Genomic DNA, 27911 nt, shown 5'->3' with positions numbered 1-27911 from the left:
CATTAGAATTGTGTCATTTTATTGATTAAAATTAGATAAAAAATTAATCATTAATTTGAAAACCCATTCACACAATCTATCTGAACCACAGAACAGGCAACCACATATTATCACAGACCCTCCACAAAGAATGTTGACTAAAAATGAATTTCAATAAAAAATCATTCCAAGTATTTTTCTTTTGTTTTTTTGTGTTTTTTTTTTATTGTTTTTTTTTGTTTTTGTTATTATTTGCATATTTTCCTTAATTGATCAAAACTTGTCTTTGTGATGTGAGTGACCTGATGGAGAATATTACTCCCTACTAGTCAACAAACAATGTGAAGCATCCATGATAACTTTAGCACTATCATACAAACATCAATTTTTAACTCCCTGGATATAAAAATAAGTATATATTTACATTGCTAGTCAAAGTTCCCACAGCTGTACATAAACCAGTTACCCCTCCAAGGCCTGTATTATTAACATGTTAACATCCATTGTCTCTAAGAAAAAGAATTTTCAAAGTCATTTTTAGTGTTCATAAGTTGTGCAATTTTCAAAACATTCGTACCACATCATATACAAGGGTGTATGGTTCAACAATACCTACTGGGTGTTTTGTGTTTCTCAGGATACTGATATCATGGACTGTTCTGAACTGAATCCTTTGCTGCTGTCAACGTGTCCTTGGGCGAGACATTTATGCCAAATGCTTTGGATAAAATGATCACTGCCATTCATGAATAAAAATAAAGTGAATATTGTATCATGAAAATATTTTTACTGAAGAACTTTTCTGTTTTCATATGGTGTAAATTTGAAGTATAGTTTTTCTTGGAGACAAAAGAATATGATATCACAAAGTACACAAAAGAATCAACAACACTAATTACTTCCGCTCGTCACATACATAGTGTCAAAGAAACATCGAAGTAGTGTCCATGTATCCTGTCAGTAATCGCATATAACATCCACAAAACACTGAAGTAGTGTCCATGTATCCTGTCAGTAATCACGTATAACATCCACAAAACACCGAAGTAGTGTCCATGTATCCTGTCAGTAATCACATATAACGTCCACAAAACACTGAAGTAGTGTCCATGTATCCTGTCAACATTTACATTTAACATCCACAAAACACACTCAATAAATAACATGATAATATATAACTCTACTTTCTTGACAAGCTTCCACATTTTCCCCGAATCAGTATGTACATGAGTACAGCAGTCATAAACTCGTTAAACTCCGCTACCTGGAAAGGAATTATTTGATGATCTTGCGAACATCAATGAAGACATTTCAAAATTAAAATGGAAACATGCTTGGACATTGCTTATTACCTTGTGGTGTAGTGGTTTTAAAACCCTCTAATTTGTCTGTCATGAAAAAAAAACTTGTATATTTATATATCTCTCCAGGGTTGATATATTAAATGCCCTTGAAACTGTAAGGATCGGCAGTGGGAGAGCTTTGCTCTTTTTCATTCTCGTAGTTTCCATTGTTTAAGTTAGAAGATTCTTGACCAGAGTTTTTTTAAACTGTTAAAATAACAGGACATTCAGTTAAATATTCAGATATAAAGATACCTTTCATAACAGCCACAACTTGGTAAAATGTTAACAACAGAGACAGCAACAGCCTCTACTTAATTGTCACTTAAACTGTCTATTTTACACCCAACACTGTAACCCCACTACAGACAGACATTCTCACACTGGTGATCAATAACAGTTCATTCACACATTGAAACTTACAATATATGATATCATGATACACATATGGATAACTGTAAAATGAATTTTTCTGTAAAATGACATTGATATGATAATGTATCCGAGTAACAAAGAAAGTACAGTAAGTATTTATTAAACATATTGAAGATAATTATCACTCATTAGTTCCTTCTAAAGCATCTTAAATCTAATTCAAAGACAACTTATCTCTCTCAGAAACATCAGGCACCAAGGAAAAAATTCCTGCATGTGACAAGCTGGACGTGTTCTTCCTTATGTAGGCAATGTCTAATGAAATTTAATGAGAAAACAAGAAAAGTGATGATAAATGATGGTCTTCATGGAATACACTGCACTTCTAAGAACTTTCCTATTTTTATTCTACCTCGAACAAATTCTGACGTCAGATACACCTCACTTCATAATGCTTTCATGTCTTATTAAATTCTAATTAAAGGCCAAGCACAAATCTGATGATACCAAGTGCCATGTGTATAACGGTAAGCACAATACATTCTGATAAACTAACAGTTGGTTTTCAATTACTGACTGGCAGCTATTTCAACAGCCTAGTTTTACATATTACTGATATATATAAATCCCAGGAACATTATCATTACCTAAATATTTGATCTGGCTAGTTTACAAACTTTAATTTGATACTGAGAAAAACTTATAAAAAATCTTCAAGAAAAATGCAACAATTAAAAGTGCTTGAATTTCCATGGCTACAATATTTTGAAGTTCCCAGGAATATGTCATTAACATATAACAATGATACATTAGGTATCTAGGTATATTAAACAATGTCCTCACAAACATTTCTCTATAAATAGTCCCATCATCCTTACCAATGTTTTGTATCCTTTTCTATTATAAACACGTTACTTTATGTGTTTGTGCTTATATCTACAAAATACATATCCATAAACATGCATAGTAAACATTGTATATGTTTCCAATTTTGCCATGGTTGATGACACCACTATGGAAAACCTTGAAAGCTTTTTTGAAAATGCTCACAGTAAAATTCTATTAAGGGGAAATACTTAAGTGATCAGTATTTTGCTAACAAGGGGAGCCTGGATGTTGTTTTTGTGGATTTCTTAGATTATCACATGACGATATCTGAAGTAAACATCTTAATATTGTAATGTCATAAAATACAAATCACAGACACACTTCAAGACTTAAATGGTTTCATATGCACACCACTTGATTGATTGGCAGTAAGCTCATCCAAATCCAATTGCAGTTTCAGTCAAACGGTTAACAACTGCAAGAAATTCTTATAATAAAACCAGTAGAAAATTAAAGCATTTCCATGACTACCTGGCCATCTTCATTGAAATAGTCTTGTGTTGTGTATGGAGGTAAAGATAAAATGTCACACTTAAATCTCTTACTGGTGTTATAACAACTCCTATTCTATTGACATTACCAACCCAAAGAAAATGTTCTACAATGTCAACAACTGTTATATCAGTGTATTGAAATAAACCAGTCTTCCTACTTTGAGTCATGGGTTATGTATGGCTACCACAGCTTAATATACCAGACTTCTACAGCAGTGTCTGTTTATATATATATATACCTTCATACACAACACAGACAAAACACAGCAAAAACTCATAGTTAAGTTGCACTAGCAGCAAAAATGCATTTTCCACCACAAAATATTTCAGAAAGAAATACCTATAAAGATGACCATACATGTGAAGGTTATTTTCTACAATCTAACATGACACATATCAGTGTGTGATCTAATGAACTTGTGTAGCTTTACTACTTAGTCATAGTTCTACAATAGAACAGGATCTTGTCTGCCTCGTAATGGGTACTACTTATGTAAGTAATAACAAATGGTTTTCTGTTTGTCATCATAAAAACACAAAATATGACTACAAAGACAATATTGATAAAGCACTGAAACCAACAAAATTAAATCCCTGGGGTCACAACAGGGGCAGCAGAACCTGAATTTTTCTCTAATGTTGGGAAGTCTGTGAGACTATCAAGAAACACTGTAACACAGTGAGACTGCTAAATATTCCCCTTCTTAACAACTTCTCTGAACAAATCAAGTAAATTTTACACAGATAATACTTTGTTTAGCTATACTCAGTATATGTAAACTGCTACTTCCAACAATTATGTTAATGTTTTAAATCTTTCTTCCACTACTAATGCAATCATATGAGTACTGGGTGCTACATTCAAAATCAATACATTTCACACTTTCAAGCAAGTTTTAACTGCAACTGCACTGTGTTAACACCCCTCTAGAAAAGTTTAATTATTTCTACTATTTTTTTTTAAAAGTATTGTCAATGTTTATTTCAGAATAATAAGATAGGGCATCAGACTTTGTCTACTGAAGATTATGAACAGCTTAAACAATTTACCTTATCATGGCTGATGGTAGAAACAACCCATGTTACAATGATAAAACATTTCTTTCCATAGAAAGTGAATGACGAAAAGGTATTATATGAATATTTGCCCTAAGAGATTGATCAGGAGATGAGGCTTGTATGAATATTTGCTATAAGAGATTGATCAGGAGATGAGGCTTGTATGAATATTTGCTATAAGAGATTGATCAGGAGATGAGGCTTGTATGAATATTTGCCCTAAGAGATTGATCAGGAGATGAGGCTTGTATGAATATTTGCCCTAAGAGATTGATCAGGAGATGAGGCTTGTATGAATATTTGCTATAAGAGATTGATCAGGAGATGAGGCTTGTATGAATATTTGCCCTAAGAGATTGATCAGGAGATGAGGCTTGTATGAATATTTGCTATAAGAGATTGATCAGGAGATGAGGCTTGTATGAATATTTGCCCTAAGAGATTGATCAGGAGATGAAGCTTGTGTTAGATAAGTCAACTTCAGGTCAATCATCAATACACTTAACCTGAGATAATCAACTTTTATGGTTTTATAATATAACCAATGAAGTTTTATCTTGATCTTATTGATTGTGGCGATTGCATAACAGTGTTGGTAGAAAAAAGAGATTTCAGCTTTAAGACAACTATCCCTGTCCACCTTTACTATTTCCAATGCATATCGTCTATGTGGGATAAATATGTTGTGTGAAATCAGCAATTGGTGATATGTATTGGATAAACAATGTTTATATCTCCCATTGTTGTCTTTATGGCTACAATCATAGGATCCTTTCTCTGTTTCTGAATTAACTATTTGTGTTACTATTTTTATAAATAACGTCAATATTCGTCTTAATTATCGTCATAAATCTTACATCAATATCATAAATTACAAGTATTTACATTACTGTGTCATTTAAGCAAATATGTATTTGATAGAAAACAACAACAAAATACTAATATGTCAACATAGTCACAATTCTACTATTTAAATAAACCATATTTACATCTGATTCGTAAAACTGATCTCACAGTAAAACAGGACACAGTATGGATATCAGAATCCAGCACAGCATCCAATCCAAATATTGATGAGGTTTTCTTACTTTTGGTATATCACCTGTCATCATCCCCGAAACCCTCCTTATTGGTAGTAGGATTCACAACGACAGTAAACAAACCCTATACATAATCACAACATTATCAGAATAGTTCTAGGATATCAGGGTTGATCAAATATTATCACCATGTTTGTATCTTTGATTCACAGAGTTTACGTCAGAGCCATCCCCACAGCCCTTAGAAGCATAGACATCAATAAAAAGGAACCCAGTTATTTTTGAGATTGCTTTTCAAAATATACAGCAGGGCCAATTTAATTTTATAAAATATCCAACGCCAACCCTGATTGAAGAAAAAGGTACTGAATTAACCCAGTGATATATATGTTACAATGCAGTCAATTCAGTTCATCTGTTATAACTCAATAAACATGTTAGAAACTTTTTGATGTGTGATGAGAAACTTTTTGATGTGTGATGTGGCCAAACAAACTGAACAATGAGTGAAATTAATGAAGTTTTTTTTCTTTTTTGTCAGGAAAATAAATATTCAGTCCTTCAAAATATTGAAAAAGTTCAGTCTCTGTTTCATCCACATAACACAAATATGTTATCATTCCTTATTTGTTTTATGAAAAAGAATTTTGCCAAAAAAATGGATGTCTCCAAAATATTGGTATGATATAAAGCATAATGTTTAGTGAAGTGCCCCTACAAGAGGGGCCTACATGTGTTATACATTGTAACGACCTCTTATGAAGCGATCCTGGCCGGCACAGTATTCATTATATATCAGTTTACACAGGAACATATGGAACACGATGACAAGGAATGCAATGGACGCCCAGAATATGGTGGGCAGACCCCCAAAGTGATGGCCATGCTTGTGGAGGGCAATCACATGATGCTCATGGGCTGGTGCTGAAAAATAAATAAATAAATATAAATAAATAAATAAACAAATAAATAAACCCTGAAAGTCAGAAATCAACATCCTGTAATGTGATCCAAGAGGCCTACATTTAACAGCAAAATGTATTAGGATAATGTGTTACACTTTTAAGCAACACCCATCATACATATATTTCCATAATTGACACAATGTATGTGTCAATTGCAATCAGGTAAAACAATGATCAACAGAATACAAACATTAGTTGTATTTAAAGCATTATGCACATTACATTAATTCCCCTCCCCTACTCGCGGCGGTCTGGGAAAAATTTGACACCCAAGCAGGAAGAAGAGCAATATTTCTCTATATCTTATACAGGACCATATAACTCAATTACAAACTTATCATTTTTGCCAGAAGTACCAGTGCTAAAATACAAACTTAAAAAAATTAGATTCACCGTAATGCTAGCATGAATGGCCGATGATTAAAACATTCGAAATTTATTTTAATTTATTTTATTTTTGTTGTTTTTATCTCCAAACTATCAAAAATGACCGACGACTTTTACATATAACTATGTGAAGGGAGGTAATCCAATATGGCGGACGCAGAACTCGGGAATGATAGCCCCAAGAATGGCATGTTCCTGCGTATAATGCGCACCCCCTTTTAAACACGACAGTTTTAGCTTGAAAAAGTGCGCACTATACGCGAAAATTTATGGTACTTATTTTACAACAAATGCCAAGCAAGCTATTGGGTAATACATTGGAAACCATTTAATGTCACTTCTGTTAATGTCATTATCTGGTTAATATCACCTTTTCTTGAAGTGTCGATTTTTTTCACTATATATTTGAAGTAATCCAGTATCTGACGTCACTTATTTTTATGAGAGCAACAATTATCACAAAAAAACTCTCAAAGGTAAATCACAGGTAAGTGAGGACAAAAACTATGGATTCAAGGGCTCTAGGGCTATGTCTCACACCTGGACGCATTCTGTAACCATTGACCCATTCCAATCTGCCAACTTATCACACCTTGCAACTCCCTAACAGAACGACCCGTTTTACAAGAGAACAACCCGCTAACATGTAAGGTCGTGCTAGGTCCATGGAAGTCTGGTGCATTTGTTTTTTTAATTGGCTAGCCCAATCCAAGCATAAAAATTGGTTAAAAACACTTTGTCATTTGGTGCCATACTACTAAGTTTTCCTTTTCTTTGGTATGCATATCAAAGAAACAAAGATTATTTTTCAAAAGACATGATGAGAAAATAATTGAATATGAATGGAAATTTATGATAAATTGTGTTTAGTTTATCAAATTTTTTTAACAATGATTCAAGGGTCATCACACCAGGTAATGTCAATGTCCTCATTATGCTGTCTTCTTTTAAGTTCCAAGAATACATTTCTGGTTCAAAGCCTAAGATTGAACTGATTTTAACATAAGCTTTCACAAAATAATGTCTGAATTGATGGAATATAGAAAATTGTCACATATGCCCTGAAAACCTTCATTGGGCTGCTTACATCTCTACTGATGTTGTAATCATCTTTCCTAAATGATTCAGTGTAAATAACCTATCATATAAAAGGTTAAAAATCCATGTGATCATAACATCAGAATATCATCCTTCATTATATCATTTATTGCTTAAATACCTTGAGCAGCGGTAAGGCGTAAAACGTTTTCAAACTAGGTTATCCCTACCCCTGTTTTACAACATCTGACTGGTAATTAAAGATTACCACTAATATAACAGCCAATAAAAAGTGGCATTTCAAACAGATTATCACTTGGTCAGATAATTTTTTCAGCAATGCTCAATGAAAGTGATCATCAGAACACATCACAATCACTCTTGTTGGCTTGCATTGAAGTGTGCGAGGGGGAAACTTGAGTATCCAAGGAAAACCCACAGGATCTGGCAGGTGACCCCATACCTTTTCATACCATTTTCAGGAATCAACTCCTGACAGCAAGGTGAAAAGTGATCAACATGTCACTAGACCACCCTCGTACCAGTGTAGTGATCTGAAATATACATAACGAGTGTCATGGTGTTTTACCTTCTACTATGTTTTCCACGTGGATGGCATGTTTGAGCTCCTCCATGTGAATTTTGTCAGCTGTTATGTACAAGATGGAAGTTAGTGGCTTAGTCTGTTTCACTGGGAACTGCTTCAGCTCCTTACTGTAATTAAAGCAACATTTATATTTTTTGTTTATTTCTGTATAAATTTTAATTTTCCAATTAAAAAAAATTTGTTTACACAGCTCATTTCTTTATTGTTAATTTGCCAAAAATCAAAAGAGTTCAAGATAGGAATCCAGGACAATTTGTATTGTTTTTTTATGGAATAAATTAGCCTTTTATTCCCCATTCCGTGCTCAATTTTCTAAAATAATGGCCTTGATATTTACCTGAGAGCTGCTGGGGCATCAATACAGCCAGCATCACAAGCATAGTATGGTCGATCATTACGATCTAGGGCCACGTATATATTAGCCCTGTTGTCTTCACCAACTATAACGGACACATTAACGTGTGTATTATTCCCATAGTTAATTCTGTGGAAAAACAGATCCCGATGTAGGTCCTTGGGCTCCATGGCAAATTCCAGGTGATCATTAGCAAATCTTAATGCTCCAAGGCTCAACACCATAGCCTGTATCACACCCTCAGCACCTACAACAATAGTAGACATGTCCCGATAAGATGATGTCCTAGGTAAGGTTACATCACAAAACCACTTTGAAGCCTTATCAATTCAAAACAATGGTTTCTTAATCAAGTAAAGATGGCTGAGACCCACTGTTTATAAAAAAAATTGTTTCCCTTCACCCCAGAATGCATCATACCAAATTCATGCAAAATACAATCATTCCTTTACGAGGAGTAGGATTTTAAAGAATTTGCTCTATTTCCCCTATTGGACCTCACCTCAGGAGGCCAAGACCTACCATCCATACCAAATTGATTTCCCTTCACCCAACAATGCTTCAGACTATATTTTGACAAAACCCAATCATTCCTACAGGAGGAGTAGGGTTTTCAAGAATTTGTTCTATTTCTCCTATTGGGCTGGCACCCTCCCTCCCTCCTGCCACCTAAGGGGATGGAGACCCACCATTTATAAGAAATTGATTCCTCTTCATCCAACAATGCTTCAGTGAAAATTAAGGCATTCCCGCATGAGGAGAAGATTTTAAAGATTTTTCTCTGTTACCCCTATTGGGCCCTGCTCCTCAGGCCCCAAGGGGATGAGACATACCATTTATACAAAATTTCCCCTTTTGGGCCAAATTGACTATGGAGTTACAGCAAGCTAAAACTGACACTGACCATTGAAAGTTTTCGAACGTGACAAGTTCCTAACTGTTTTTACCTGCTTTCACCATGACAGAGCAGCCTTGTTTCTCTAACGTGATCATCCATGTTGTGGTTACTCTGGCGATGTCATCTTCGTCTGACACATCCACCCACAGAGTGTTGGCATGACTGTAAGGAAGATAAAACCATGATAAATGTACATGGTACAGAAATTAGGGAAAATACTTCGGCTTGTACACAGTTGCCTGGTGCTGGCCTATTAGTCACATGATCATGTGATTATTTTGTACAGATGATGGGTTGTCATGTTGTGACTTCATTTACCGAAGGTTTGAATATAATATGGATTGGTTTGGTGTCCCAAAGTGCATTGCGGTCTTTACATAACAATTCTGTAAATAATTGAGAGATTGTGTCATGACCCAGACAGTGACCTGTGAAAGGTATGGAAATCTCACAAACTGACAGCACTATACTGTCAGACTTGTACAAGATATGGTATAAATAACTTTGATAATAGCTATCAGACTTGAGGTAGGTAAGAACGTTTTCAGCATGGAAAGGCTACTTTGACATCTCACATATTGCTTATACTTTGAAATGGTCTCTGCATTATCAGTAAGAATTCTGTTACATGTCGAACACACAAACAGTTTACCAACCCTAACAATGCTTAGATTTATGAACAAAATACTTAGTGTGACTCCCAAAACACCTTTCAGATAAAATGATTGTTGTAATGCCTCTCAGACTTTTGTGAGGAAGCTTGATTGTAAAATTGAATAAACTAATATTGAATACTTACAGAGTTGAATGACCTCCGTAACACCTGTCTGGGTAGTGGAGTGTGCGGTATATCTCTGTACGCTCTTTCTGTGTAGAGGTGACACTGTGAAGAGGTGCAGGGATATTACTCATCACGTAATACATAGTGGAGTTGATCTTGTCACCATTTAAAGCTCCGCTGGCCTTCGAGTAGCTGATTCCAAACCCACTCTGCCATAACTGTAGCATAGATACCATTGTACAATTTGGGCATAAAACATCACATAATCTAGATTTTACTTTCTTATTGATTTCCTTGAGCTTTGAAACTTATAACAAAAATCTGACGGCAAACTTATTTTACCTGACCTTTGACCCATCTGTATAATGATATGTTGATAGATAGGTTCATTCATGCTGGAGTGTTCACCATTACCTATTAGATTTACTTACTTTTACCTGACCTTTGACCCATCTGTATAATGATATGTTGATAGATATGTTCATTCATGCTGAAGTGTTCACCATTATCTATTAGATTTACTTAATTTTACCTGACCTTTGACCCATCTGTATAATGATATGTTGATAGATAGGTTCATTCATGCTGGAGTGTTCACCATTACCTATTAAATTTACTTAATTTTACCTGACCTTTGACCCATCTGTATAATGATATGTTGATAGATAGGTTCATTCATGCTGGAGTGTTCACCAATACCTATTAAATTTACTTACTTTTACCTGACCTTTGACCTATCTGTATAATGATATGTTGATAGATAGGTTCATTCATGCTGGAGTGTTCACCATTATCTATTAGATTTACTTACTTTATTCCAAACATGGATATGTTCCTCCCTCAGGCCAGTGGCATCCATTTTCAACACTTCTAACATATCCTGAAACAATCAAATTTATCTTTCTGAGAAGTCTTTACAATAAAGTCTAAACAGAAGAGCTTTATTTATAAAATTACTGCACATATTATGTATCTTATGTAATGAAAATACAGTAAGACATGAACGAAATGCTCATATGTGTTGAAATGTGAAGTACTTATCGCCTTGATAAGGCTAAACTTGGGTTATTTACAGTTAGCCTAATAAATACTGTTGACTAACATCTGCTTAATCACAAACCAGTTAGACAAGGAATGGTTAGAAATAACATAGTCATTTCCATCGTTTATACTTTGATTGAAGGTTGCTAGTTTCTGAAGCTGCTTTATCAAACCCTGAGTCATTTTGTTAATTATATTAATAAATATTTCTACTATTACATTGAACCTTTCAGAATTTATGTCTTATAATAGCCCTACCTTGTCCACTTTTTCCTTGTATTTATGTCTCATAATAGCCCTACCTTGTCCACTTTTTCCTTGTATTTATGTCTCATAATAGCCCTACCTTGTCCACTTTTTCCTTGTATTTATGTCTCATAATAGCCCTACCTTGTCCACTTTTTCCTCGTATTTATGTCTTATAATAGCCCTACCTTGTCCACTTTTTCCTTGTATTTATGTCTTATAATGGCCCTACCTTGTCCACTTTTTCCTCGTATTTATGTCTTATAATAGCCCTACCTTGTCCACTTTTTCCTCGTATTTATGTCTTATAATAGCCCTACCTTGTCCACGTTTTCCTCATATTTATGTCTTAAAATAGCCCTACCTTGTCCACTTTTTCCTTGTATTTATGTCTTATAATAGCCCTACCTTGTCCACTTTTTCCTTGTATTTATGTCTTATAATAGCCCTACCTTGTCCACTTTTTCCTCGTATTTATGTCTTATAATAGCCCTACCTTGTCCACTTTTTCCTTGTATTTATGTCTCATAATAGCCCTACCTTGTCCACTTTTTCCTTGTATTTATGTCTTATAATAGCCCTACCTTGTCCACTTTTTCCTTGTATTTATGTCTTATAATAGCCCTACCTTGTCCACTTTTTCCTTGTATTTATGTCTTATAATAGCCCTACCTTGTCCACTTTTTCCTCGTATTTATGTCTTATAATAGCCCTACCTTGTCCACTTTTTCCTTGTATTTATGTCTCATAATAGCCCTACCTTGTCCACTTTTTCCTTGTATTTATGTCTTATAATAGCCCTACCTTGTCCACTTTTTCCTTGTATTTATGTCTTATAATAGCCCTACCTTGTCCACTTTTTCCTCGTATTGATGTCTTATAATAGCCCTACCTTGTCCACTTTTTCCTCAAGGTCTTTGAAGACAAGGTTGGGATCCCTCATACCCTTCGGCATTGGAGCAGTATAGTGTACCACAGTCACCACATGTAACATTTTAGTTCTGTAAGTAAAACATATATACTCAAGACAAAACTACTTAAACAGTATCTTTCTGATCTATTTATTTCAAATAGTCCAGGAATATATCTATTTTACATGTTACAGTGTATCCTTTGGAGGAGGAGTGAGGGAGGGAAGGTGTTATTGTGCAATTTGAATTTTGGAGTTTCCCAACCAAGTTGTAACAGAATAAAAGCTATTTCAAATGAAAAAATAATTTATTTTGTACATATCTATATTATAAGATAGTAAGAGGTAAGAAGAATTTCACTAATCGCTCTAGAACTATCTCTGAATATGCTGCTCATCTTTTCAAATCAAATAAATTCATATCTCAGCAATATGTTCAGGAGGTCTACAATTTCTTCATGTGATAAAAAGCACAAGTTCTGAGCTATGACCATTTTTAATCTCATTTGCTTGTTTGAATATAATCCAGTTCAGCAGTTTCCAGTGAGCACAGCATTAAGACGTTAATTTTCTTTTGTATGATCTTCCTTTTTAACAATCCATCAAAATCTTAAACCAATGGAATTTAAACTTACTTTCCTGCCTGGATTTTGATGAACTTTTCTGGTAGTTTGACCGTTGCCACAGTGACATATGAGACATAACCAGACTCCTGGCTACTGACTGCCCCAGAGGTCAAACTGTACTGGACATCTTCCCCAACATTGTTCTTAGCACTGTCACACAAAACAAAAACCACTATTATCAAAGCAAACATCCACCAATCTATAATACAAAGTTCACTTGATGGACAGTCATTTTGTTCACAATATTTTTTCCGGACATAAGCTTGACTATTATAATGATTCACTTTTTATTTCCTGACTTATATAAACCAAACCACAGTAATCATCAAATACAGGTCAATACTAAAGTGTGTTTATAATTGTTTGGTAATGTACTCAAACATTGAGCCATATCAAAGTACAATATACACTATATACTTATTACCTTTTCAGAGATGATTTGGCACCCTCCCATCCAGAATCTCCAATCTGGTCCAAGTCTACAACCACTTGATTTTTCTGAAAATCAATTATTTAATGAAATTTCAAACTTTACCAGGTATGACAGAAATCTGTCAACATTTTAGTCTGAAAATTTTAAAGTACATTATGTATATGCAACGAGAAATAAGTTCATTGACCTAATATCAAGGAAGCGAAACCCACAATATTTGCGGCCAAAAGAAATACCAAAAATGAGCTGATATAATTAAAATTAATGCAACGCTTTCTTAAGACTGAAGCCATAAAATCAAATTACAGCTGATTTGTGTAAAATATCTTTGAACTGTTTTACTAAAGCTTTGACATTCAAGAGTTTACTTGAATTTCTTCCACTGGGGCCATGGGTATTGAGTTAACAGCGAATAGTGACTATCTACTTGATATTTGGAATTCTAATTCTTAATATTAAGGAAGAACAAGAAAGAATTGGTGTATCTATTGGTGAAACTTTACCATGTAATATATGTACAAAGATGCTCTCAAGATAATTAATTCAAAATTTCATCAACTTTACAAAATAAATGAACTAATACCTACACTTGGGTTAGAAAGTTTGATATCTTGCACAAGCACAGATGGCCTTGACCTGTGGGCATACAACTGTGTTCCAATGGAAACACAGGAACCAGTCCATCCTGATTCCTAAAGAAAGAAACAAAACTAAAATGTATTCATGTAAGTTGACAAGGATAGTCTACTCCATTACTGTACTGTTATAAGTACAGAAGTACAGAAGCCTCCTACTCAAAGACGAGGGCGGGCTTATCAAAGGATATTGATATATTTATTGGTAATTCTAGTGGGCAGCAATACATATGCAAGTGTGCTTATTATTGGGATAAATATGGTATGCTTGTTAATTACATGTTTACCATTACTAGGGACACATAAATTTCTTATTAGCAACAACATAGGGCATAGACTGAATACAGAGTTAATGTTCTGAATACCTAGGCCATGTACATTGTTTTTGTTACTGGTTGATGTTGCGGTTATCACTTAGTATAGCATTAAGTATACGGGACATTATCAAAATATTGTTCTATATTAACTTGTTCCATGTATGATATATATATAAAAATTTGTGTCTTGATAAAGGGGTAGATTGCCTCAAAAATTTGCCAATTTACACATATATCTGTACTGTTGTTATTTCTTTATCCATCATATTATTTGATCCACTTGATATCAATGATTGACCATATCACTGATATTACCATTGTCATTATTAATACAAAATAACATGTATGTATAAAAAAAATTAATTAAAAAAACAGATACATTACCCCAAAATATTGACATTAAATATAGAAAACTTACAACATGAATTGTTTGTATCTTGTAAGCAATCCCAGATTTGATGTGTAAAGCTGTCACTTCTGAAAAAGATTTAATCTAAACTTGAATTTTTTAATAATACCAGAAAATCAACTCAATTTGATCTAGAAAACATGACCAACCAGAATTAATCCATTCTGCAATCAGTATACAATCAGCATATTATAATATCATTCTTGAACCAGTTAATATTATCAAATAGTCTGTTTTGCAATCTAAGCTTTTGACACACATTTAACTCAATAAACTTCCGAGGAAAAATTTGAAAAAAAAAAGAAAATAAGAAAAAGACTCAATTACTTGAATATACAAAACTGATTTTTTTGTAGTTTCTGATTTATCAATTATCACTGCTGTAAAACTTGGACATGAAACATGTAAACTGATGGAGTCTGAAGGAGGGATCACCAAAATCTAAGAGCCATGGTCTATATTAACCTTTCACAGGTGGTGTGTTTTCCATAAATGCTGACACGATGGGGTAGAACTTGACTGGGAGGGAGAGTGCTCTATTGAGGCGTACAAACAATCCATTACTACTGCCCAGGGCTGCAGCCACATGACCGTTACCAACATAAGCTGGATAGTGACGCCCTTCTGCTCCTGATACTCCAGGGCTGTTCACAAAGGCATCAAAACTCTGAGTGGCTTTATGAAAATACCGGACCTTGTCTTCTACACAACTGTCCAGTACATCTACAAAAGGAAACAAACATATCTTACAATGTAATTAATAACCTTACTTTTTCATAAAAAATTAATGTAGTATTTCCCTTTTTCTTAAACATTATGATAAAATATAAAAGTAGTATACTGGTATATATTCAATATTAAATCAAACAAATTCTCATTATACATAGGGTTTTCAAGAGGTCTTCTTTACATACATTAAATGACAAAAAAAGGGACATTTCATTTTCCTAATCTTCATGGTATGCATATGTTTATTGTATGTGAATGATGTATATAAAACAGATCTTTAGTGTTGTGGTTCTGTGTGAATGCTTGCTCTTGTTGACCAGAACAAGTTATAGCGAAATATATACTAAATGTAAGGAAACAAATCCAATTTAATTTGAATCTACAATTGTAAAATTCTCTTAAAAGCTAACAAAACTCAATGCATATAATCACACTAGTGATGAATGATTTTCTTTTCTTATTTACCAAGATTAATTTGTGTTGTCTGTGTCCGAAAAAAATATGGTCCAAGGAAATACAGGAACAACAACAGCAACAAAATAAACAGGATAACTTTTCTGGACCTGAAAAAAAAACAAATATTGTTGAATTTATTTCATTTTTTGACATAACAATGTCTTGCTTTATATAAAATACAATGACAGTTACATCATTTCAACAGTATAAAGGTATTTTTACAATATCTTTTTTTCTGATTTTACACATCTCATGAGCATTTCAATAACCAATATAAACTATGTATAGATGTACCATATACTTTTAACATACACGTGCATTCTAACAGAGCAGGCGCTTAAGCACAATAGTGTATATACTATGAAGTGAAGTCAAGTGAATATCACACTCACACACAAACACACACACACACACACACAAAGTAACTGAACAACAAAAGAAACCTAGCTGCCCATGCTCAATATACATAATGATACATATCAAATGAGAATGAATTAAGTGTAAGTGACATGATTTCTATACAGTCATAAATACAAGTGAAGTTTGATACCAGGACTTTGACGATTTGTCAGTGAGCATATGAATGGATTGTAGACTGGATTCACTGTGTTTGTTCTTACAAGTGTGCAATATGTATGTTGATTTTATGTATTACAGCATAAACATGCATAAAATTATGAAGATTGTTATGGCTAATAATACCTATATCTAACAGATCTAATTTCCTGATTGTAAGTTCCTATACAGGAAGTGCATATTGTAGCATTTGTAAGATAACCTAGAACATTAATAATGCTGTATACATTTACAGATAGTCACATGTACAGCTATATGGATGAATGGTTGTATTATAGTCTAATGATAAATGTGTGCACCCTAATTACAATGCAAATATTTAATTCACTTTTTGCCAGAATCTTGACAGTCCATTATCTTGGAGGTTTGTCATGTCAAGATCAAAACCATTTCACATACCTTTATCAAAGCAATTATTTTAGGATGACCACAGAAAATAAACTGGAACTGAGTTTAAATTAAAACATCACAATCATAAAATAAGCTGGTTTGGATGGTTTGAAATGCATGCGCGTGTTGCAAACCTGTAATTAGTGCAAGGTAGGGCTTAGAAAATGCTCGTAGGTAATCATGAAACTAACTCTGGATATGTCCGACTTAAATGACTGTTATTCCGTTCATAGTCCTATGAATGCTGTTCGCTACGAGTGTTATTTTTTTTTTGAGAATTAGCATAAAATCACATTGTCGTCAAGGCAGTCATGACAATGCATTCTAATGATAACGCCCTAATGAGTTATAACAAGGCCCATTTTTTATTTAAAAACTGGCAACAGGTTACACACGACATTTCACAAGCTAATACGAACTGACATGGGATGAATCCCCAGGGATCGATACTTCTCAGCTGACACTACAAGAATGATAACAGAGTGTTTACCTGCTCAAAGAATTAATTCTACTGAAAGAATTCTGTAAAGGTCCCTTCCACCACATCTGGCGACTTCTGAAAACTATCGGTAATTTGCAACAAAACAAGCGTCGTGCGAAAATCAGACCATTATTCATACTCCACGGCGCGATTGCCACATCTAACCCGCCATGACAGTTTGCTTCTGTCCCGCAGACAATAAAATGTAATAAGCTTATTCGTAATTTTGGATAGTAAATAACAACCTTCAATTATAACTACACCATAAAATAAATGTGTATAAATCAGCGAATATCAAGCTTGGTTGCGTAAAATGTTTTGAACATTTAACAAGAATTTCCATTCACCCCTGAAGGAAACACTGTAACTTCCGGTAAAAATTCCTGTCGGCTCCTCTGTAATAAATTCGTTAGTTTAGTGGTAGGAAAGATGTAAATAAGGAAGAAACGTACCTGATCACTGCCGCATATCTCTAAGAAGCTACCTAATGTTTGCAAAGTAAGTTAATTATATATTTACTGCGGTATATATTACAACAAAATAGCAGGAACATATTCCTGTGGTGGGTTGTCAATGACTCAATCTGATTGAGCGCCGTTTACAAATGTTTATGATTCGTATGACTGAATCAACTGAATATTGCTTGTGGAGTAAAACTTTATATACGACAGTTGTGTTGACATTAAAATTTGAATGTGTTGTCAAAAATGCAAATATTGCTTGACATCTTGTTTCTTTCATTTTGTAATTTGAAGTCTGAACGGCTTAGGCACAACCCCGCATATTCCCATTATTGGTAATAGTCAAATGCAGGACTGTTATACCCATATGCAGGGTTGTGCACAAACTGCTGACAGTAGATTCAAAACCATTTGAATAATAGAAAATTTATTATTTTGACTTATTGATCCAGCAGTCAGGACCAAATATTTGATACGGCTATTTATAATTACTCCCATTTTTTTCCAGGAAATTTTGAACTATTCAATATGTTGGTGCCAATTTTCAATCTAAAGATCAACCACAAGGTTAACCCCCGTATGGTTACCATTGGAAAGTATGATGGCGTCCAGGCATCCCTCACCTGTGCTACAACAGCAGGAAAGGTAACACTTGAAATATAACAAAATAATTTTGACAGTATGATTATACTCACATGTAACATTGTTGCCTTCATAACTGATATCTAGAAATCGGTCTTGCAGGTAATCAAACCAAATGTAAAAATCACTGGTGTAATGAAATAATACTGGTTCATAAAAAAGCCCTTATTACTCTTCTGATGTGAAAATGAAGATTTACTTTTGTAATACCTGGGTACCTGGTTTATAAGTTCATCAGCATAAGCTCGGTAGAACTTTTATTTCAGTGTCACTAAGGCAACATGTGTTTTGTTTCGGATGTTAGAGTAAAATCCACTCAAGAAAACCAACACGCCATCTCTGGGACAACAACTAACCCAGCAGACACCATCCCCTCCTGCCAGTGATCTTCAACCCATGTTCAAGGGGAAAGTGAAACTCACACTTGATGGCACACTTCACATGGACAATCAATTCATAGTTATTGTACCTCTTTATTAAGCCCACTTGACTATAAAGACCAATTTTTCTTCTCTTTTAGATGGCCTTTATTGGCAGATATGACTCAATATTGAAATGTAACACTATTTCTGTCTCAGCTGTATGAATTTATGTGAAATTACCATATGTATAAATTAGTCTACAGAAATCTTCCCTCTGTATGTAAGGCAGAAAATTACCTTGTTCACAGTTTGTATGAAACCAGTCTTTGTATAGTACATAGAAAGGTAAATACCAGTGTACATAGAAAGGTAAATACCAGTGTACATAAAGTATTTGGTGAATTGTTCTGAATGTACACTATGTGTACACAGGGAAAATTATTCTGTTTAAAATTGAGAAAAAGTCTTCAGAAAATTATCCATTGTGTGGAATAAAGCTTGTAAAATTACCTTCTATTCAGATAGAGTGTCTGTTTCCCAATTAAGTTTTTTTGCATATTAATGGAATATTGTTCTTATGATTATATTAGTAAAGATAAAAAAGAAATAGTGAGAAATGATTTCTGTTCTCATGCTTAGTTTTAAATCATTTTATAGAAGAAATATCTATTCTTTTCAGGTGCTGATACACAATCCCCACAATCGTGGTTTAAAAGGAGGACGATTGGACATCACTTCAGATGGAGATATCAACCTTCTAAGTGTCAATCAACAAGTGTCATCAGTGTCAGCTGGCCAGCTTGTCCCAGACAAGGAGAATGACATCCTAACAGTTGGCACACACACAAACCTGCTGGCATATGATGTTGATAATAATAGTGATCTGTTTTACAAAGATGTAGGTGTCAATTAACTAAATATGAAAATATTTTGTACAGAAATCAACTGAAATAACTGAAAAAGACTGAATTGGTAAAGCATTTTTATCAAGTCTCTATATTTCATATATAAGAATTACATTTATTTGCCTACTTTTTTCCAATTTAGAAATAATTTCTTGAGTCTTTTGATATAATGAGTTGTTAATAATCATTTGGTCAAATTGTACATTAATAATCACTTTCTAAATCCTGATGTCTTTGGCCAAATTGGTTCATTACCCACGGAAAATTATTATCATTATTGACAAGTTCAGTATTGCCTGTACAGTTTTCCATAAGGAAATGATAATTGTTTGTTAACAGACCGCGGATGGTTCAAATTGTATAGTTATTGGTCGACTTGGCGCTATAGAAGACCCCATGGCCATTGTTGGAGGAAACTGTACATTACAGGGCTACGACATGGAGGGCAATGATATATTCTGGACGGTATGTGTAACACAGTAGGTGTAAACACACTTACTTGTTGGTAATAGCCATGTTTATTACATGTTGAATAATAATGATGTTACATGTACAAAAGCAACATCTCATCAACATGTAGAGTTCATATACTCATACTAGTACTTCACATTGTGTCTCGTATCAGAACTGTCCATCTGGTGGGCTCCCCCAAGACCGTGTGTTCTAACCGAAAGATCTCCCCCCTTTTATCTTACTCTGGACCAAACTTGTCTGGCCATCCCCTAATATGGACTTCACTTGTTACTAGATGATACGATTGTTGAAGTATAGCCACCTGTACTCGAGGTGCAAGGTTGAGATTCCCCCTGCTAATTTGTTACTTGAAATAGACCCTAATAATTACTCTACTATTAGGTGGCCACTGTCCGAACGGGAAATTGCATAAGTTGGATTATCAAGGAAGTGGGGATAGTCTCTAATTAATTTACTGGCCGAAGCTGTACACCCACTGATAAGATTCTTGGGGCCCAGACTGCACCAACCTAAGTATATATATGCAAGTAATTATCCACACCCCTGTGAACTACCTGTATGTGTTATATTGATATACTATTGAAGATTAAACAAACTGTTGTTTAAGCTAACTTATTTCAACCAATTCCATATGAAAATCCAGCTGTTTTACCGAATAGACTAATAGGATCAGAAGATATCAGTGCTGTCCACTGTAAATACAGTTACAAAATATCGGTGTGCATTCATAATTCCCATCCAGTCTACCCAATATTACGTATTGATAAAATTTATCAGTCAGTCAGTCAAAGATTATTGATTTATGTATCTGAGTTACACTAATATCTAAACCACATTTTGTAACAATATATCTAAATCCTATTTTGTTACATATGTGATGAGACCTGTTATTGGCCCATATATTCTGTTTATTTTATCATTAAGTATTTAACTTAATTATCTTCAAATACGTAGTAAGTGATAGGATCCAGTCATTTGGAAAATTGTGCTTGTATGTTGTTTTTACTGAGTTTATCTTCGATGACTCAAGATAGATGGGGTACATGACTGATACAATAAGTGATTTTAATGTGACACTATTATCAACTTGTAAACATATAATTACATAGATATGGTTTCAGGATATACGTACAGTAAACAGCTACTTTACATCAAAGTTTTGCCTTTGGTGAGTAGGATGCTTGGAAAGGAGCATCAGAATTCACAACAAGCCCAGAAAAAGAGCAGGGGAAATATAAATGAGCAGTCTATAAGTCTGAATAAGTTAATGAATTATGTAAGACATCATGTTTTTTTCTTCATCAGGTGACAGGTGACAATGTGTGTTCTCTAGCATTGGTAGACTTCAGCAGCGATGGACAAAATGAGGTCAGGATCAACAACGCTAACTAATCTCAAAAGATACGCTAAATATCGTTTGATGATACTGTTGTAAATATATATTTTGTATCTGAAGAAAGGAAAAAGAAAAACCATGCAAGCAACAAAAGATTTGTTTTGTCATGAAAGAAACTCAATTTTTTACCATTGTGTAACATAATGCCTATTTGTAATCAGTGATTTTTTTATCTATTAATTTTGAATATACTACTTGTGCTGACTGAATCCTTTTTAAAAAGAATTGTTCTTGCCTAATGTGTCATTATTCAAAATTGATTTGAAGCAATGTCTGCTTTATAACATAGTTAAGCAATATTATAGTATGATCAAATAAAAACTTAAAAAACAGAATTATTAAATTACATGTATTTGAAATGCTGATATGAAATTTGTAGAATTAAAAATCTTGATTTTTTATTTTTCTTCTGTAGCTTGTGGTTGGCTCAGAAGATTTTGACATCCGTGTCTTTCGTGAGGATGAGATTTTGGCTGAAATGACAGAAACTGAGGTAACACTAGTTCCTGTTTTCATACAAAACTGATGTGTCATTTGTCACATTCAGCATTAATATCTATGTCAGAAATTTTCAAAACAAACTTGAATTATCACTAAAGTAAGCATCAGAAATGAATGATGTAATGATATAATGATATACTCATTTTGCAGGCCATCACTTGTTTGTGCCCAATGATGGACAGTCGGTTTGGATACACATTGGCGAATGGCACAGTGGGCGTGTATGACAGGTCCTCGCGCTACTGGAGGATCAAAGTATGTACTGAAAACTGCACTTTAATAATTACAGGATAAACACATTGTATGTTTTAATGTTATGATATAAATTTCATTGGAAAAGATCTTACAAACCTTTTACATAAAAGTCAACTACCACATTTTTACCTGCTAAATTTTATGAGAATATTATTTTTGTTGTTTCATTATTATGGAAGTCAACTGCAGAAAATTCCAGTAAAGAAACTGTACATGTATGTGGACAGTTTTATAGCTGTTAATTAAACACAAATTTCCTTTTTATATTTTCATTTAAACAAAATTCCATGCCTTTATAATATATATATATATTAACATTTAGAAATGTTTGCTTTCAATGAACAGATTTCTCAAAAGAGGCTTTGTATAATTGTTAAATATAGATATATTAAATTGTGAATAAGGGTTTATTGGAGAGAGAAAATACTTATTCATATCATCTTTGTAGAAAGATGTCAAATTGGACAGTCCTCTTAAGATGATAGATCATTATAGAAATGGGGTCAAAGTAGATAGGGATCACTATAGACTGAGATCACTGTAGACAGGGGTCATTATAGCAGAGTAGCTTTAGACAGGGGTCTTCATAGACAGGGGTCACTTTAGACAGAGATCACTGTAGACAGGTTACATGTAGACAGATACTGCTGTAGACAGGTTACATTTAGACAGAGATCACTGTAGACAGTTTACATTTAGACAGATACTACTGTAGACAGGTTACATTTAGACAGAGATCACTGTAGACAGTTTACATTTAGACAGAGATCACTGTAGACAGTTTACATTTAGACAGAGATCACTGTAGACAGTTTACATTTAGACAGATACTACTGTAGACAGGTTACATTTAGACAGATACTACTGTAGATAGGTTACATTTAGACAGAGATCACTGTAGACAGTTTACATTTAGACAGATACTACTGTAGACAGGTGTCATGTTAGAGAGGAGTCTTTCTTTTAAGTGGTTGTTACTTATATATAGAACTGATAAGAGTAGGTTATATTCAGGGATGTATGTATTGGACTGTCAGATCAATGGCTTTCATATATAGATACGTTTGAATTATTTTCAGTCTAAGAACCAGGCCCTTGCTATCCACAGTTTTGATCTTGACTCTGATGGGGTGTCTGAATTGATTACAGGTTGGAGCAATGGCAAGGTAATCTATTACATATCTATGTGTGTTTATTAGAATCACTGTAACATGTTTAATGTCACTTTGGCTTACTCTTTTTATTTAATAGCAATACAGAATATTATACTTTATATTATCACTGTAGGTTGTTGTTTCATTAGGAAGTGGATCTGAATTGTTATCCTGATTTTTCATCTATTTAAGATTGATGTACGGAGTGACAGGACAGGGGAGGTAATCTACAAAGACACATTCAATCACCCAGTTGCAGGCATCGTACAGGTGATTATTTATTTTATCACTGATATTTTGTTGATATTGATATTGTGTATGAACTTGTTATACATTGATGTAATACTATTGTGTATGAACTTGTTATACATTGATGTAATACTATTGTGTATGAACTTGTTATACATTGATGTAATACTATTGTGTATGAACTTGTTATACATTGATGTAATACTATTGTGTATGAACTTGTTATACATTGATGTAATACTATTGTGTATGAACTTGTTATACATTGATGTAATACTGTAAAATGATGGCTCAATTTTTATGGTTTTTCAAAACATTTCATGGACACTTGATTTTGTGGATTAATATAGCTCAATAAATCTACTAAAACTTATTTAAACTTTTTGAGGACATATAAATAAAGAGTATCCACAAACATAATGAATATAAATTTCCCAAACATAATAAATATAAAAGATTTCACAGAAATTAATCATGGTGTTGAATAATATTGACACTTTCATATACAAGGTTGAGTTTTTGAATAAAATTTGAAGTTTATATAATCAATAATATGTATTTTATTATGCTCCCTGAAGGCAGAGCATGTAGTAGCACAAAAACCATAACTATCTTTAGCATAATAAAGGAGTTATTGCCCTTTGCTATTTTTCATATTTAGATATTGTCTGGAGCATAACACAAAATTTATAAGATGTATCAACATGAACTTCATAGGTAGATAGATCTTGATGAGGAGAAGTGCAGTGTACAAGAAACATAACTCTCTTTGTATTATTTAGGAATTGTTGCCCCTTGTTATTTTTCATTCTTTAATTTTGTACCTTTCGGGGAGCATTAACTGTCTCCAATGACCCTTGTATATAACTATTTTGACCGTACATTGTACAATATAATGTTATTGGTTACAGGGTGACTACCGTCTTGATGGCTCACAACAGCTGATATGTGTATCTGCTGAAGGAGAAGGTATAACCCATCATTATTAGGATGTTAACTTCTCTTAATATACTATTATTACATCAGGCATGAGCCTTTTATTAAAGTTTGATTTGTGTGTTATAATGATTGTATCTGCAAGTCACCTCAAAAATCTAATTTGAAAGAAGTGAAAAATTTCATGCTAGTACATATTTTGTTTTGAAGCCAAATATCCTGCATGAAATCTCTCCAATAATGTATTGAAGCTAACCATGTTGAGTGTGTGAGGGACTATTGTATCATGCCCTCAGAATACAGGGTCAGAAGATTTTCTTTGCAACAATCCATTTGCGTGATTATCATTAAGAACAGATTTGATCACTTCCAACTTCGATATGTATTTTGATACTTATAAACACTTTTTAACAGTAAATGATCCAATTCTTTTATCAAATCAAGTTGTAGAGATATTTTGAGAGTAAAATATAGGAAATTATGAAATGGGGAGACGTCACAAGTTTCTTTGGATCATAGTAGACATACCTCAGATTTTATAGTGATCTTTGAATATATTATGACATTTTGTGTAATTTCAGTAAAGGGATACAACCCAGCCCCAATAGAGATGAGAGGTAACCTGATGGATGCTAACATGGAACAGGAAACAATTCGTGACCTTAGTCTACGTAAACAGGTAAACATCCGAGCTCTTCCCCCATATCAGGGCATCTTGACACATACATTGTCTTGGTATATATTTTGTGGTAGTGTTTTGCAATAAGCACAGGGGCCTGTTTAACATATAACTTGTGGCGTAGAGTAAGGGGGGATAGTCATATAACAGGGCAACAATATTGTTTTTGTTTACATTTCTTACAAGACTGCAAAAGATGTGGATTACTTTATTGCCAGGGATGACCTATTGTAGGAAAAACATGTTAGACTGGCAATTCAGGTATATGCTTTGTGAATCAGGAAGTAGGTTAAAAAGTGTATAGTAGTCTTCATAAACTTCTTTATAGACTGTGTTTTAAAAAGGCAACGATTTTGATGGGCAGTTCTTTATCAAAACAATTTTGTGTATAGACAGTGGATTTGCTTTGTATTGATAGAACCTGATGATGGAGCTGAAGAACTATGATGAGAACACAAAAGCTGGAGCTGTGGCAGCAACTGCTTTGGCGTCAAATGCTGCATCTCGAGGCTACAGCAGCAGTAGTGGTGGAGGGATGGGAGGAGGAGGTGGTGGCATGGGAGGATCAGGACCTGGTGGAATGGGTGCAGCTGGAGCAGGAGCTGGAGGTGGCATGGGTGGAGCAGGGGGCGGCAAAGGCGGAGCTGGGGGTGGCATGGGTGGAGCGGGGGGTGGCACAGGTGGTGCTGGAGGTGTTGGAGGACCAGATGGGGTTGATGCAGATGGCCATGGAGGACAAGGAGGTCTTGGAGAAGGTGGCCCTGGAGGTGGGGGAGGTTTGGGAGGGGATAGAGGTGTTGGAAGTGTTGCAGCCAGGTTCTCAGCTGAAAGACCTTTTCCTCCTGGAGAATATGATGCCCAAAAGATGGGAGTTATTCCTGTAAGTACACATCTCAGTTCTTGTAATTTCATTCCTTGTTTTTTGTAAATTTGACATACCTGGCAATACCTGTGATGGGAGTTATTCCTGTAAGTATACATCTCAGTTCTTGTAATTTTGTTCCTTGTCTTTTGTAAATTTGATATACCTGGCAATACCTGTGATGGGAGTATACATCTCAGTTCTTGTAATTTCATTCCTTGTTTTTTGTAAATTTGATATACCTGGCAATACCTGTGATGGGAGTATACATCTCAGTTCTTGTAATTTTATTCCTTGTCTTTTGTAAATTTGATATACCTGGCAATACCTGTGATGGGAGTATACATCTCAGTTCTTGTAATTTTGTTCCTTGTCTTTTGTAAATTTGATATACCTGGCAATACCTGTGATGTATGAACATTTTCTGTTATAGTGTGATATTTTGATTTCTGTGCAATTTATTATTTAAGCTATATAACCTATGATTTATATATACTGTGTGAATTCAAAATTTAAGAATGATCTTTTTACTTTGATAGGCTGCCACTCAACTACAAACAACACTGAGGGTAAACACAGGAGAAGAGGGAAAACCAGTAAGTAAATCATGTGTCCCTCTGTAAAACTAAAACAATTCTCATTTCTATAGGGTATTAATTTGCTATTAGCTTGATTATTTACAAGGTGATGAGTAGAAAAAGACTTTCAAAAATGAAGCAGTTTAGAAAATTACTTTAAAACTTTTGATAATACATCGTTTCTGGGAGGTAGAAGTGTAAAAAGTGACTACTAAATATATCATTTTTTTCTATCTGTCTTTCAGCCTCATGTGGAATTATTCATAGGGACAACAAATGGTAAGTATGTTGATGTTATACTTGTTCTTATAGTACTGTGTTAAGATAGGATACACAAAAATAAGAAATTATATTGTGTTGGTATGTTTTTTGTGTGTTTTCTATCTAATGCATGTTTTTCTGTTTAACAGACACGGCCATTAAAGCAGTATTGATATTTGCTGAAGGAATATTTGAAGGAGAAAGTCATGTAATGTAAGTAACAAGGCTAAACAGTTTTATGTCTACTTTGTATAGCATGTCCTATCTACATTATATATCATATCTCCAAGTATTCTTGGCTTCAAATTTTCACCTATTTTAAAGTTAGACTACACCTGCAGGCATCAGACTTCTCTTATTGGTTGTCTATAATTGTACCAACTTTATTTCAGACACACTTCTCCAACCTATTGACCTAATTTTCAGACACATTCACCTAGCCCTTGTCAAACATATCATTGATTACTTGGGTCAAAAGATCAAATCTCAAAAGTCACTGTTAGTATCAATAAAATATAAGTTTATGGATAAATCAAACTTACTTAATGCAGGGTTTTCCATAATTTTGTTAGCAGCAGGCTGTGTAGTGAAAGTAGGAGGCCAGCCTGCCGTGTACGTGTAGTCGTGTACGGAACATTATTACGGAACTGGATTGGTGTAGGCGGCCAAATTATCAAAGTAGCTGGTCAAATTGGCTGGCGACCGGCTCTTATGGAAAACCCTGTAATGCTTTCTTAT

General features: G+C 34.1%; 2 protein-coding genes across 3 annotated transcripts in view; one reads left to right on the top strand and one right to left on the bottom strand.

Moving 5' to 3' along the window:
• Nucleotides 1-2: 2 nt before the first annotated feature.
• On the bottom strand, nucleotides 3-17603 carry LOC132547019 (uncharacterized protein KIAA2013 homolog). Its single transcript, XM_060210753.1, has 14 exons — nucleotides 17468-17603; nucleotides 16021-16118; nucleotides 15292-15549; nucleotides 14836-14894; nucleotides 14053-14157; nucleotides 13457-13530; nucleotides 13042-13182; nucleotides 12389-12497; nucleotides 11021-11089; nucleotides 10228-10427; nucleotides 9478-9590; nucleotides 8513-8777; nucleotides 8158-8282; nucleotides 3-6102 (listed from the first exon to the last, which is right to left on the bottom strand). The coding sequence occupies exons 1-14, from the start codon at nucleotides 17593-17595 to the stop codon at nucleotides 5915-5917; spliced, it is 1932 nt and encodes a 643-aa protein (XP_060066736.1). The 5' UTR covers nucleotides 17596-17603; the 3' UTR covers nucleotides 3-5914.
• Nucleotides 17604-17882: 279 nt separating this feature from the next.
• The window catches only part of LOC132547023 (Bardet-Biedl syndrome 2 protein homolog), a 21126-nt gene continuing 11097 nt past the window's right edge, over nucleotides 17883-27911 (top strand). For both annotated transcript variants that reach the window (XR_009554088.1, XM_060210758.1), the window contains exons 1-15: nucleotides 17883-17956; nucleotides 18428-18564; nucleotides 19603-19821; nucleotides 20168-20293; nucleotides 21608-21670; nucleotides 22114-22191; nucleotides 22350-22454; nucleotides 23534-23620; nucleotides 23801-23878; nucleotides 24769-24826; nucleotides 25375-25472; nucleotides 25891-26352; nucleotides 26874-26930; nucleotides 27158-27191; nucleotides 27323-27386. Coding sequence is in view for 1 of the 2 variants with exons in the window: in XM_060210758.1 (XP_060066741.1) it covers nucleotides 18448-18564; nucleotides 19603-19821; nucleotides 20168-20293; nucleotides 21608-21670; nucleotides 22114-22191; nucleotides 22350-22454; nucleotides 23534-23620; nucleotides 23801-23878; nucleotides 24769-24826; nucleotides 25375-25472; nucleotides 25891-26352; nucleotides 26874-26930; nucleotides 27158-27191; nucleotides 27323-27386 (1646 nt within the window). In the remaining variant the exon portion in view is untranslated. The remainder of the gene's footprint in view (nucleotides 17957-18427; nucleotides 18565-19602; nucleotides 19822-20167; nucleotides 20294-21607; nucleotides 21671-22113; nucleotides 22192-22349; nucleotides 22455-23533; nucleotides 23621-23800; nucleotides 23879-24768; nucleotides 24827-25374; nucleotides 25473-25890; nucleotides 26353-26873; nucleotides 26931-27157; nucleotides 27192-27322; nucleotides 27387-27911) is intronic.

The sequence above is a fragment of the Ylistrum balloti genome, unplaced genomic scaffold, assembly GCF_031769215.1.
Source record: "Ylistrum balloti isolate Yb309-2 unplaced genomic scaffold, AGI_CSIRO_Ybal_v1 Utg369928, whole genome shotgun sequence".
Taxonomy (NCBI): domain Eukaryota; kingdom Metazoa; phylum Mollusca; class Bivalvia; order Pectinida; family Pectinidae; genus Ylistrum; species Ylistrum balloti.
This window is presented reverse-complemented; position numbering and strand designations above follow the sequence as displayed.